Source organism: Grammomys surdaster, unplaced genomic scaffold, assembly GCF_004785775.1.
Source record: "Grammomys surdaster isolate TR1022 unplaced genomic scaffold, NIH_TR_1.0 126131, whole genome shotgun sequence".
Lineage (NCBI taxonomy): Eukaryota > Metazoa > Chordata > Mammalia > Rodentia > Muridae > Grammomys > Grammomys surdaster.
The window spans coordinates 5,776,508-5,788,963 of record NW_021620939.1 but is presented as its reverse complement, the minus strand read 5'-3'; the positions used below and the strand labels follow the sequence as shown (position 1 = coordinate 5,788,963).

Below are 12,456 nucleotides of genomic sequence, written 5' to 3'. Positions count from 1 at the left end.
GCTGGGACTTTTCTTTGTGGCCTGATCTGTTCCCTAGGACCTGCCTGCAAAGCAGCCTGCATAGAGCCAACATTCACTCCATGAGGGGTGGAAGTCACATATGTAACCCTGCCCAACCAAGGCCTAGCTAGAGCGTGCTTTCTGACCTTAGGGTCGCACTACACTCTCTCTGGGCTTCCCTATGCCTCCAGGGGAGGGTTTGGCCAGATGCTAGGTCTGTGGCCAACGATTTTAGTTGGTCAGTAGTTGAGAATGTTTAAGGTGATAGTCTCAGGCTGTCTTCTTCAGGGGTTCTGGGGTTATGGACAGGCTATTGGATGGACACAGTGACTTAACTCAAGCATTCTGGATCAGTGACTGAATGCCTGGTACACTGCTGATATCTCAAGAGGTGTTTACTATGTGTGGCATTTCTGGTGATTCAAATATACAGAGACGGGGGGCAGGGACAAAGAAGAAGGCTTTATACCCAAGATTTGACCTGCCCTCCCAATTCATCTCCAGCCTCATCCAGAGTTGCCACCCACCCACCCACCCATCTAGGAAGACAGGCCTGGGTAGGGGGCTGGGGCAGAGCCCAGGCTCCAGGGGGCTCAGACTTCCCCTATGCCTGGCTCACACAGAAGCACGTAATGAAAGCTGACATTACATCAAACACAATAAGGAGTTTCGGTTGATGAAGATCATTCCTGAACACACAAACCCATTAAACTGAGGGGAAAAAAATATCAATTCAACACACTCGCAGGCGAAAAGAAAATGTGATTTGTTATCTAAAAGGGGGGTTATAAACACGGCTCTGATGCTCTTTCCCGCCGTAATGAAAACAGGCGGGCGCAGTGGGAGGACTGCAGATTACGACCTGGGGCTTCACTTGCCAACTTTTGAGGCAAAGCTTCTGCAAAGACAGGAAAGGGCGTGGGTGGGGGCTGGCCATTCTCAGGCTGTAAAAGGGGGTCCATCTGTACCCTAGTCGTCCTTGGGGTGCCTTGGTGCTCACTTGGGCAATCTTTTCAGCAGTTCCCACAATTCTGTTTATTCTTTCTGCTGTTTCACAGTCTCAGTGGAAGATATAATGTTGGCAGCATAAAAGATAAAGGGAAATAGCATACAGTATTATCAGGTTCCTGTAGACTATGGGTGGGGCCCAGGTATCTGTATTCTTCCTGCCCCTTGCCTTGGCAAGGTCACATGTGAAAAACACACAGAACACACAGCTGTGACTTCTATTTGTGATGTGATGTGGAACTGAGAGTGGCAGGTTGAACCATCACAGTGTGTGGGGGCAGGTCTCAGGGAAGGAAGGCTTGCATCTGCTTTTACCTGAGCAGCACCAGAATGTTGGCTTTCATGACTCATGTCCTGAATTAAACAAGGAGGTACACTATCTAGTGAGTGCACACAGAGGCTACTTGAAAAAGGGTCTATGATTAAAGTTTTGATAAGCATCTATCAGAGAGTAAATACAGGCTGAGTAAGCTAGGTGTGGTGGCCCTTTTGTCCCTGTACTTGGGAAGCAGAGGCAGGTGGCTCTCTGTGAATTTGAAGCCATCCTGGTCTACGTAGTGAGTTCTGTGAGAGCTACATAGTGAGACCCTGTCTCAAGATGAAATAAAAACGAAACCATAAAACCGAAGGCACCAGTCAGATAGATTTGCTCCGGTAGGCCCATGATGATTTTCAGGATCCACCCCCTCATTCTTGATAAGGCAAGGTAAGATTGAGCAGCTTCAATGAGCTTTGCATCCAGATGTCCATTACCCACCATAAAATTTAGAATCAGAAAGAGGACAGAGGTCATCAGAGCTGGAGGCCAACCCCACAGCCCACACAAAGGGCTGAGCGTGGAAAGGACCTTTGGATGATATGATAGAGGTGATATCAGTGTTGAAAGCATGTCCAAATGACTTTATCTGTTCCCTCCTTTCAGTGTTTTTGCTCAAGCTTGGCAAAAGGTGGGTCAATTGCCTCCCTAACTCCCACACATGACCCCCACCAGGAACCTGTGTATGTAAGTGGCTGGTGAGGGGTAGGGCTCAGTGTGTATGGGAGTGCATGGCTGAGCCTGAGAGGACATGAAACATGTTTGAAGCTGTGGGGCAGGAGGGTGAGGAAGAGTCTGGGATGTGTGGAATGGAGGGCTGTCATCTAGATTTGGTGTTTTGCAAGGCAACTGCCAAGGCTGCCCAGACATGACTGTCACCTGCCCACCAGCCTCCTGTGCAGAGCCCAGGCAGCCACCCAGCCACCCCAGTGAGGTCGTGTGGCCTTCCTTCCAGGACTTACTGCCAGCTCAGCTCGACCAAAACGGATTTTTTTCCTGAGAGCCGTCTGTTGCTGGCTTGACAGAGACAGGTGGTGAGCCCTATGGCTGGGTTGGACCCTCGGGCCAGGGGGGGCCACCTGTCTTGTCCAGCTGGCTCTTCAGGCCTTAGTCCTGGCTTCACAGGTCTCCCTCTAAATTCTGTAGCTAGGGTTACCTCCCCTATCAGACAGGAAGGGCCACTACCTTCACCAGACTCCAAGGCCTCCTATTGCAGATTGAGACCAAGGGTTTGTCTTCTCTCCCCTGTCTTCCCAACCCATGCCCTGGCCAGATCCTCCCTGGTGGCAGGTTAGGTGGCAAACAATGTTGGCTCAGTGTGATGTTGGCACCGGGCATAGTCCAGCAGGTGGCCCATCTTCATCTACCGTTAAGTGTTATGGGTACCAGACCACCTGCTGCCCGTCTGTGTAGAGCCACGGGAGGTGCTGTCTGTAAATTAGGGTCATGGTCTCTCCAGTATTCCCAAGTCTAAGCTGTGGCTACTGGTTCCTTGACCCCCGCTAGGATCAAATGAGTATGATCATGGCCTAGAATTATTCCCCCTGCCATTTATTGGCCCCCTTTTGGTATCTCAGCTCTGATCCTGAGGATTCAAGGATTCCCCAAGTCCCTGCCTAGTGTCAAAGATATGTATGTGTGTGTATATACAAGTATACCCCAATTATCTGTTCCCTGCTCTGTACTGTCCACACTGGGTGATACACACCTTACTAACTATGCAGTGAATTCCTGTCTAGTTCCATGAGACCAGCACTCTGTGCCCACAACTTGTGGATAACATGTCCTCCATTCAGAAGTAAGAAGACCATTCCTGGTCACTTTGCCACCAGAGCACTGGACTAGGCATAAGGTCAGGTGATAGATGGCACTGGCACAGGTCTGGCTACCCCTGATCTGAAGGAGTCATGAGTGAGGCAGACAAATGGGACACTTGCCTGGGTATGTCTATGATAAAGAGGTCCACAAGGAGGTGCTGTGAGCAGTGGGGGGAGCAGCCCTCAGGCTGGGGCTGGAAAAGGGAATCCTGGGCTTATGAACCCTTATGAATTAGGGGACAAGAATATTCCTGGGAGAAGGCTGGGCCTGGTAAAGGACCTGAGCTTTAGGGTGGGATTGTGACATCGGTCAGCTGTCTCTCCTGAGCTTGGAGGCTGAATATGAGTCCTTGTTATTCTTCTCAAGGTCACTGGATTTCAGGGTGGGTTTTATGCTTGTAAGAGACAAACCACGTCCTTTCTCCAGCTATGACTGCTGCATGGCCTGTCATGGACAGCCCTGCTGGTCAGCTCTGCCAGCTTTCCCTAGTAGTGCTGGCTGGCAGGCGGGCTAATGGGCCACCATTAGCACTAATGCCTTTCAGCCTGGCAGTCACAGCAGCCGCGGATCTTCTTGGGAGCAGCAGTGACCTTGCAGTCTGGAAGAAACAGGTGACCACTGGCCCTACACCTGGGGATCTCAGGCATGCACACTGATGGGCTGATCAGCACAGGGAAGAGGACATTGGGCAAACAAAGCCCTGTTCTCTCTGTGGCCAGTGCAGCCTGTGGCCACAACCAGCCCACTTCTGCTTCAGCCCAGGGCAGTTACAAGCAAGGCAGGCACGGGCAGAGATGTTCCATAAATCACTGGCTTGGGACCCCTGCAGCCCAGTGAGCACCACTCAGAGGCCATGCTAGGCTGACAAGTAGCACCAATATCAGCCAGCCAATGGGGAAAAGGGAGCCTCTGCTTGTATCCCATAAAACTGTGATCCAGTGATATAGAAGTGGGTCCTTGAGCAGTATCTCTCAGTGTCCTTGGGTCCTCCTAAGCTCTAGCATTCTCTCAGGCATCCCTAGTGCCCCCCCCCCCCCCCGGCCCAGAATAAGTGGGACTGTTGAGATTCATAGACCAGGGGCTTGGCATGACAACACTGGGAAACATAGGATTTTATTTATTTATTTATTTATTTATTTATTTATTTATTTATTTATTTATTTTATTTAAGAACCTGGAGGAGGAACCTCTTTGTCTCCCTCTTTGGGGCTTGGACTGGGAGAGAAGGAAAACCAAAGGGAGGGCGGGCCTGCGTTTATTTCTTAACTCCTGCCCTGCTCAACAGGCCTGCTCATGGGAGAAAACAAGCTGACAGAGAAAAAATGAGGAAGCTGGGGAGAAGTTGAGAGGACAGAGTGAATGACTGGCTGAGGAGAGATCACAGCTGGAGGTGAGCATGCGAGCAGGGATGAAGGGGATTCCAGGCGGAGAGCAGGAGAAACGAGGCTCAGGGACAGGAAGGGCCTCAGGACAGGCCTCAGGGTGGTGGGGCATGAGAGGGGGAGCTGAGAAACAAGGCCACAGAAGGATGCAGGAGTGGGCAGTGGGCGGCCTGAGTGTATGGAGTGGGAAACGGAATGGGGGTGGGCTGGGTGTGGCAGCATGGTCTGAGTGTCAAGGAAGAGCCCGTATCTACCTAGCAACTTGTCTGTCTGTCTACCTACCTACCTGTCTACTTGTCTATCTACATGCCTACCTGCCTATCTGTCTGCCTATATACCTACCTGCCTATCTATCTTTCTCTCTCTTTTTTGTTTTTGTTCTTTGAAACAGGGTTTCTCTGTGTAGCACTGGGTGTCTTGGAACTTGCCCTGTAGACCAGGCTGGCCTTGAACTCGGAGATCTGCCTGCCTTTGCCTCCTGAGTGCTGGCATTAAAGGTGTGCACCACCCCCACCTGGCATCTTCTCTCTTTCTCTCTTTTTACATTTTAAAAAAGATTTATTTATTTATTTATTTGATCCCATTACAGATGGTTGTAAGACACCATGTGGTTGCTGGGAATTGAACTCAGGACCTCTGGAAGAGCAGCCAGTGCTCTTAACCTCCGAGCCATCTCTCCAGCCCCTTTTTAATTTTTTTTTTTTCGAGGCAGGGTTTCTCTGTATAGTCCTGGCTGTCCTGGAACTCACTCTGTAGACCAGGCTGGCCTCGAACTCAGAAATCCACCTGCCTCTGCCTCCCAACTGCTGGGATTAAAGGCGTGTGCCACCACTTCCTGGCTCTTTTTAATCTCAAACATATGAGTGTTTTGCCTGCATGTATGTCTGTGTACCACATGCATGCCTGATGCCTGTAGAGGCCAGAAGACACTGGCTCTTCTAGAACTGGAGTTTGAGACAGTTGTGAGCTGCCGTGTTCTGAGAGTTGAGCCTGGGTCCTCTGGAAGAGTAGCCAGAGCTCTATTAGAGTGCATAGCTTGTGTGCATGTGTATTTATGTGTATTTATTTGTGTTTGCATGTGTGTGTATGTTTCTGTGTTTGTGTGTGTGTAGTATTCGTGTTGTGAAGCAGGTTCAGAGGCCAGAGGACATCTGTGTGGAGGCAGCTCTCCCTTTCTACTTTAATGTGGGTCCTCGGTATCACAGAGGTTGCAAGTGTCTTTACCCACTGAGGAATCTCTCTACCCACCCATCGCCATTTTTGAGACAAGGGTCTCATGTAGCCCAGGCTGGCCTTGAACTTGCTATGTAGCTGAGGCTGGCGCATTATCCTCCTGCTTCTATTTCCTGAGAGCTGTCACTACAGGCTTCCACAACCATGGCTGAGGAGGGACAGGACTGTGATGGAGTTGGGTAAGAAAAGGATTTCTCCTGGTCCTAGGGAGTCCAGCTAGTTTAGGGGGCGGGAGTCAGTAACTCTTTTACTTATTCATTGGGAATATCATCTTGGGCTAGGGGTACAGTTTGTTCATAGAGGGTTTGTCCAGCATGCTCAAGATGCTGGTTTCTGTGAAAGAGTGAAATAGAGAAGAGAAATAAATTAGCTGTTGTTCCCAATTCCATGCACCCAAACTGTGGTGAAAGAAGCTACAGTGAAGGCAAGGCAAAGACAGGGGAGGGCGGTCTAGGGAAACAGCAGGAGGAGCAGGTTTAGGGGATGGGCCCTGGATATGAATGCCTGGGAACTGATAGCAGCTGTAAATCTCTACTGCCAATGGGTGACCTCAGCAAGTAGGTGTCACTACCCCACCGACTTTCTGGAGCACATGGATCTAGACCAGCTTGGCTCAGAGCCAGAAGGAGGCAAGGGATGTCTCACCTCCATGCTATATATTAGTCCCTAGATCCTGGGGGTAGCTCTTGGTGCCTCCCTCTGACTCTCCTCTAGCAAGGAGACTATTGGGAACCATGACCCAGACCCACGAAGCCCATTCGTTGGTCTTGTTACTGAGGGCGCCATAGCTCCTAGTTCCAGGGCTTCCCTGAGTCTGGGAACAACCTTGTCTTAGTCCACCACTAGCCCAGCAGAAGGGATCAGGAGTGTACAGCTCCAGCCAGGAATTGGCTGGTATGGCTGCTCTGTTTTGCCTGGCCCTCAGGACCCTATACCCTGTGCCCTACACTTGACTCTAAGGTATTTGAGCCTTCAGGAGTTTCATTGCTAAAGGAAAGGCTTTGTGACTTTGGCAGGCCAGTCCATGGGGCCCAGCTAGAGGACATCCTAGGAAGACAGACTGCTGTTCACAATCAGGGAGGACACAGACAGTGCTCTGTCCCAGGGCCTCTTTTAGGTCAGGACATTAACATCTCAGATGAGTTCTGGTGTCAAGAGGCACCTATGACCCTGGGACTCTCTAAGGCTCATGGCATCTTCTTGGGAAATGGTCATTTTAGCAAAGCCTTTACTCATCAGCCACCCCAAGACTACTCTGAGCTGATATCTGCACTGCATTCTCCAACACTGAGGGAGAGCAGGATTTTTTTTTTTTTCCTGAGGGCTGGACAAAGAATTCTGTATCCGTCAGTGCTCTTCCATCGTGTGCAGCACACACGGCTTCCTCTGTGGGCCATCCAAGCTGAGCTGTCATGCCTTGGATGCTTAGAGGGTGGGATGTGGTTCTTTTTTAAAAAATTATATTTGCTTGTTTGTTTATTGTGTGTGTCTATATGTATATATGCCCCAGTGCATGTATGGAGGTCAGAGGGCTGCTGTGGAGAGCCCTGGTCTTGTATTTTGGTGCTAATTCCGTTTTCCTGGAGGCTGCAGAGGAGGAGTGAATCAGTACACAGGTGACTTCTTGTGAACCTTCTGCCCACCTTAATTTGTAAAATAAAGGCTAGAGGGCTGGTGAGATGGCTCAGTGGTTAAGAGCACTGACTGCTCCTCCAGAGGTCATGAGTTCAAATCCCAGCAACAACATGGTGGCTCACAACCATCTATAATAGGATCTGATGCCCTCTTGTGGGTGTCTGAAGACAGCTACAGAATACTTACATATAATAAATAAATAAATTTAAAAAAAAAATAAAGGCTAGAGCCAGTGATTGGGCAGTAGAAGGGGAGGTGGAGGAAAAAGGTTTGGGGGAGGGGAGAGAGAGGAAGACTACAGAAGAGGTGGAAGGACAATGGAGAAGCATGTGGCCTGGGAAAACTGTAAGTTCTAAGGGATCTCAGAGCTGGGGAGTAGAGTAGTGTAATGGTAAATCTGGCCAGTCTGGGCGTGCAGTTTGTATTCATTCTTATTGAGTTATGTTTTCTTTCGTTGGTCTTATTTGGGTTGGAGATTTACCACAACAGAGGGCCACATGTGGGAGCTGGTCCTCTCCTCCTACCAAGTAGGTCCTGGTTCTTGATGTTACTAGGCTAGAAGCAAGCACCTTTATCCACTGAGCTGTCTTGCTGGTCCGACATACGCTGTGGCCCTTACCTTGATGTTGTCCTGCCAGCGGTGGGCTTTCTGGAAATTCTCTGCAGCATCAGCCAGTCTCTAAGGGACAAAGCACATGGAAGTCAGAGGCTGAGGCAGACTGCTTGTCCCCATGTCCACCCCAAATCCTTCTTCATGCCCCGTCCTCCCCAGGACCAGTCCGACACAGGAACTCCCTCTTCCTCATGTCATCAGAGCCTCAAAAATCCTACATAGTGCTCAGCTTATAGGAGGGACAGCTCTCCTGGGTCCCCCCAGGAGACAGAAGGGCTGCCTGATTGACACTCTAAGAGGCTTTTCCACAGGACCTCCCCAGCATTGACCCTGCAGTCCTTCCAGAAGGTGGCATAGACATCCCTCCTGGTCAAGCTCCAGGGCCACCCTCTATCATCTGTAAGCTACTGGAGTCCCTCCTGGGGAGTGTGAAGCTTACAAGTTATTGTCTCATCCTTCAACTGTGGCTTGACCAGGCTCAGCAGGACACGTCTACAGTCCATTTCCATTCATTCAGCCTCACTGTCCTCTCCCAGGCTTCCCAGAGGGCTCCCAGGCCTCCAGCCACATGAGCCTTTCCTAACCTTTAATGGTACTTTCAGTGGCCTTTGACAGTGAACTCCAGTCCTGAGGGCGGAGCACCCCTGAGAGCATAGCTCTGTACTTGTCCATACCACACCCATCACTAAGCAAGCTCAGTGCCAGATTCATCAGAGATGTGGGCATGTGGCAGACCCAGCAGCCTGCTTCTTACAGTGGGGAGGGGTAACGTAATATATATAATCAGGGAGCAACACCAGGGCAGGAGTAGCTCAGGCTCAGTACTGCTGGTATTAGGAACATCACAAAGGCTTATGGTGAAGGCCCTTGGACACCCTCCAGGCTTAAACCTGAAACTCCCATGGATTCTATGCTTCAAGAAGGGCTGAGGCTCCAAGGATGAAACCTTCTCAAAGAACAGAATTCAGTGATGCCTTGAGAACTGCAGTGTGAGATGGTTTGTATATGCTCGGCCCAGAGAATGGCACTATTTGAAGGTGTGGCCCTATTGGAGTAGGTGCATCACTGTGGGCGTGGGCCTCATCCTAGCTACCTGGAAGTCAGTATTCTGCTAGCAGCCTCCAGATGAAGATGCAGAACTCTCAGCTCCTCCTGCACCATGCCTGCCTGGATGCCGACATGTTCCTACCTTGATGATAATGGACTAGACTGTAAGCCAGCCCCAATTAAATGTTATTCTTATAAGAGTTGCCTTGGTCATGGTGTCTGTTCACAGCAATAATACCCTAACTAAGACACAGTGATAACCACCACCAGGAACTTGAATCCAGCTTGTCCAGCTTGTGGGGTGGACACTGCATGCCAAGCCTTTCCTCTGGCCAGTGACACATGTGGACCCATTATTGCTTACTATGCGCGCTAACACTGCGAATTCTCTGACAAGAATGTCCTAGGCTTGTGACAGTGATCAACTTGCTTAGGGTATACCGTGGGACTGGGTTAATCAGGAGCCCTAGCCCAGCCCCTTCTATCACATTCACCTTGCTTAGCCCATGGGATCCAAAGACCACTCCTTCATAGGGCTTCCTATACCCGGTGTTCCTCATTTTGGCCCCACTCATCCTATGTCCTGATTCTAGGTTTCTGACTTGAATCAGAGGACCCCAGTGACTTGGGTATTCAGGACATCTCACCCCTGTCCTTCAGGCCTGTATGTAGGTCTATTAAAGTCTGACAGAGGCCCATTTCCCTGGGATGACCTTCAACCTACCCGAGTTGGCAGATGTCCTCCTGTAACAGGCTCTCTTTTTGTTGCACGGAGGTGTATGTACATGGAATATATGTACATGAATGTGACTTTAATAAGGCAGGGTTTCTTGCTGATCACAGGGCTTGCTGATTTGATGGGTCTTGCTAGCCAGCTTGTCCAGGGATCCCATCACCACCTGAGCACTGGGAGTACAAGCAGGCTGCCACACCCACCCAGCTTTTATGTGGGTACTGGGAGTCCAACTCTGTTCCTTCCATTGTGTGGCAAGTATTTATCCACTGAGCCGTCTCTTCAGCCCTGGTAGAAACCTTCTTCTTTTGAAATTTCTGCCTCCGGCCTTCCACATTGTCATCACTCAAACGACTACCATCCACTGCCCTAATCTGTTGGCTCTGCCCCACAAATCAAGTCTTTCTGAATCCACTTCACAGTCAAGACCTGGAGCCTTATCTCAGAGTGTAGATCTGATCATGTGAATATCACTAGCCCTCAAGCCCTTCATTTATAAGACGTCTGAGGCTTTGCCAGACTCCTGCCTCTTTTTTTCTTCCTCTCCCAGATCCTGGATCCTCCTTTTGGCTAGAACCTCTAGGATGGATGAGATCTCCAAATTCATAATCCTACAGTACCTTTCTGTAAAGGTATGTGTGACGTTTTAAGTGGGCATCACACTATACCAGGTGTAAAGCTCTATACTTGGGCTAAAAGATCCACAAAGCCCAGGGAGGTAGCCCCTGAAGGTACATCTCAAAGCGGGAGCCTTGGCAACCACTACATCTCCCCTTTTCTTATCTAGTGGAACTCTATTTTCCCTGGGATCCCAGATGTATCTCAGAGTGGGACTTGAGGCTACTTGGGGGCTCTGTAGAGGCCATTGCCTTTCATAGGTGCCATGTCTAAGGCAACATGGGAACCAGATTAGGGCTCTTAGTATTGAGAAGACGGAGAGCAAATGGGGCTGCAGACCCCAAACTGAACCATGGCTCTAAGGAATCTGCTCCCTTATGCTTCTACTTATGTTCTGCTTTTACCTCTGGCTAGAGTGTGTGTGTGTGGGGGGGGGTACACACACTCATGTGCTTGCCTTTTCACACTCTCAGCACACAGCTTTGACCCTGGGATTCATGGGTCCCGAGAATACGGGGATCCTTAGACTTCATAAGCTAGCAGACAAGGTAAGGGAGCACCCAGCAGGGAGGGTTCAGTCCTTGGCCTCCTTAAGCTCACAGAGTCTCCTGGGCTCAAAGGCTTGGGTCAGCCTGCTGACTCGTGAATAACGGAGTTGCGGTAGCCACGGCAGAAGGATTACTTTTAATCCTCAGTAACGATCAAGCCATTATTATTTTTTCGGTGTTACAGATCAATCAGTCCATCCCCGGGCGCTGGACGTGTGGAAACTGCTAAATAGGCAGGTCTAGTGGTGTGGGAAGGAAGGGCCAGGCAGCGGGATAGGGTGAACTGGGCAGGCCCCTGCTGCTCAAGGTCCCATCAGGCCTGAGAGCAAGGGGTTGAGGGGTAGAGGGACCACCCCTGAAGCCCTGGCTTGCATTCAACATGGTTTCCTCAAGCAGTGGTTTCACCTCTCTGGCCCTCCAGCTCTTTCTGTGAGCTGCAGGTAGTAACTGAACCAGACGGAGGGTGAGCAGGCCCTCGCAACCCCATTTCTCCAACCTAGCAGCTCTCGTAGGTAGCCTGTCCAGTGGAGTTTTTCTTGCAGGCTCTTGTCCACTTGAGGGGTTTCCTCTCTTACCGGTTCCTCTGCCTGATTAGCCAGGCAGTTTCTGGAAGTTTCCTTCAGTCCTTGCCCAGCCTTCGGGCTTCCTGTTGTCTCTCCCAGGCAGGGCACATCCTGTGTGTATGTGGGGGCTATAAGCTTACACCTTCTGCCTTTGTCCTCAGTCTTTACAAAGCTCACAGCAGTTAGGCCTGCTTCGGGTAGCCAAGGGCCCTCCCCTCTTCCCCAAGACTTACCTTCCTCCTACCTCTCTAGTGCCCTTGGGATGGGTCAGGGGAAGGCAGGCTACTCTGGGTCAAGCTGGAGCCTCAGTTTGGTCCTGTCCCCAGGGTGTCTGCTGTGTATGGGAGATACAGTCTGTTCTTAGCCTGGGCCCTGAGTGACAGTCCTCTGGGAGTGGCTCCGTGTTCAGATTCTGGGCTGTGCTCTTGGATCGTTCCTTAATCCTGCTACCAGGGCCCTGCTTTTCCCCCTCTATGCATTTCTGACTAGATTTCTGTAGCCTGGCTCACCCCCTTCCCCGTGACAAATCCCTACTCCTTCTGGGCACCAGAAGATGTTCCTTATGACATCCAGGGAATCTTCCTTGTGCCTGTCATCTTGATCTCTGAGCTCAGTGAGGGACAGTGCCTGGTTGTTAAATTTAGGGTAACTCGGATCCTAGCATATGGTGGGTATATAGTAAACATTTGTTAAACCAAGGCCAGATGATCTCTGGACCTGTATAGAGGTCTGGGTTTTGCCTCGTCCAGTCAGGGCTGTGATCCCAAGTCTGTGGTTTGGGCACCTCAGGACCTCTTTTCCTTACCATACCCTGCAGGGTACGGGGTGCCTAGGGGTGTGCTGCTGCTGGGAAGTTGCTGATGGTGTCTTGCCTGGCCTGTGGTGTCCCCACCATGGTCAGCACTGGAGGGAACCATAGTGGGATTCTGAGGAGGGCTCTGT

At 50.5% G+C, this 12,456-nt stretch overlaps 1 protein-coding gene across 6 annotated transcripts in view; it reads right to left on the bottom strand.

The window, feature by feature from the left end:
- Positions 1-12,456, bottom strand: part of Cacna2d2 (calcium voltage-gated channel auxiliary subunit alpha2delta 2) — a 129,593-nt gene that overhangs the window by 24,096 nt on the left and 93,041 nt on the right. For all 6 annotated transcript variants that reach the window (XM_028756600.1, XM_028756601.1, XM_028756596.1 and 3 more), the window contains exon 4: positions 8,012-8,071. In XM_028756600.1, coding sequence (XP_028612433.1) covers positions 8,012-8,071 — 60 coding nt within the window. The remainder of the gene's footprint in view (positions 1-8,011; positions 8,072-12,456) is intronic.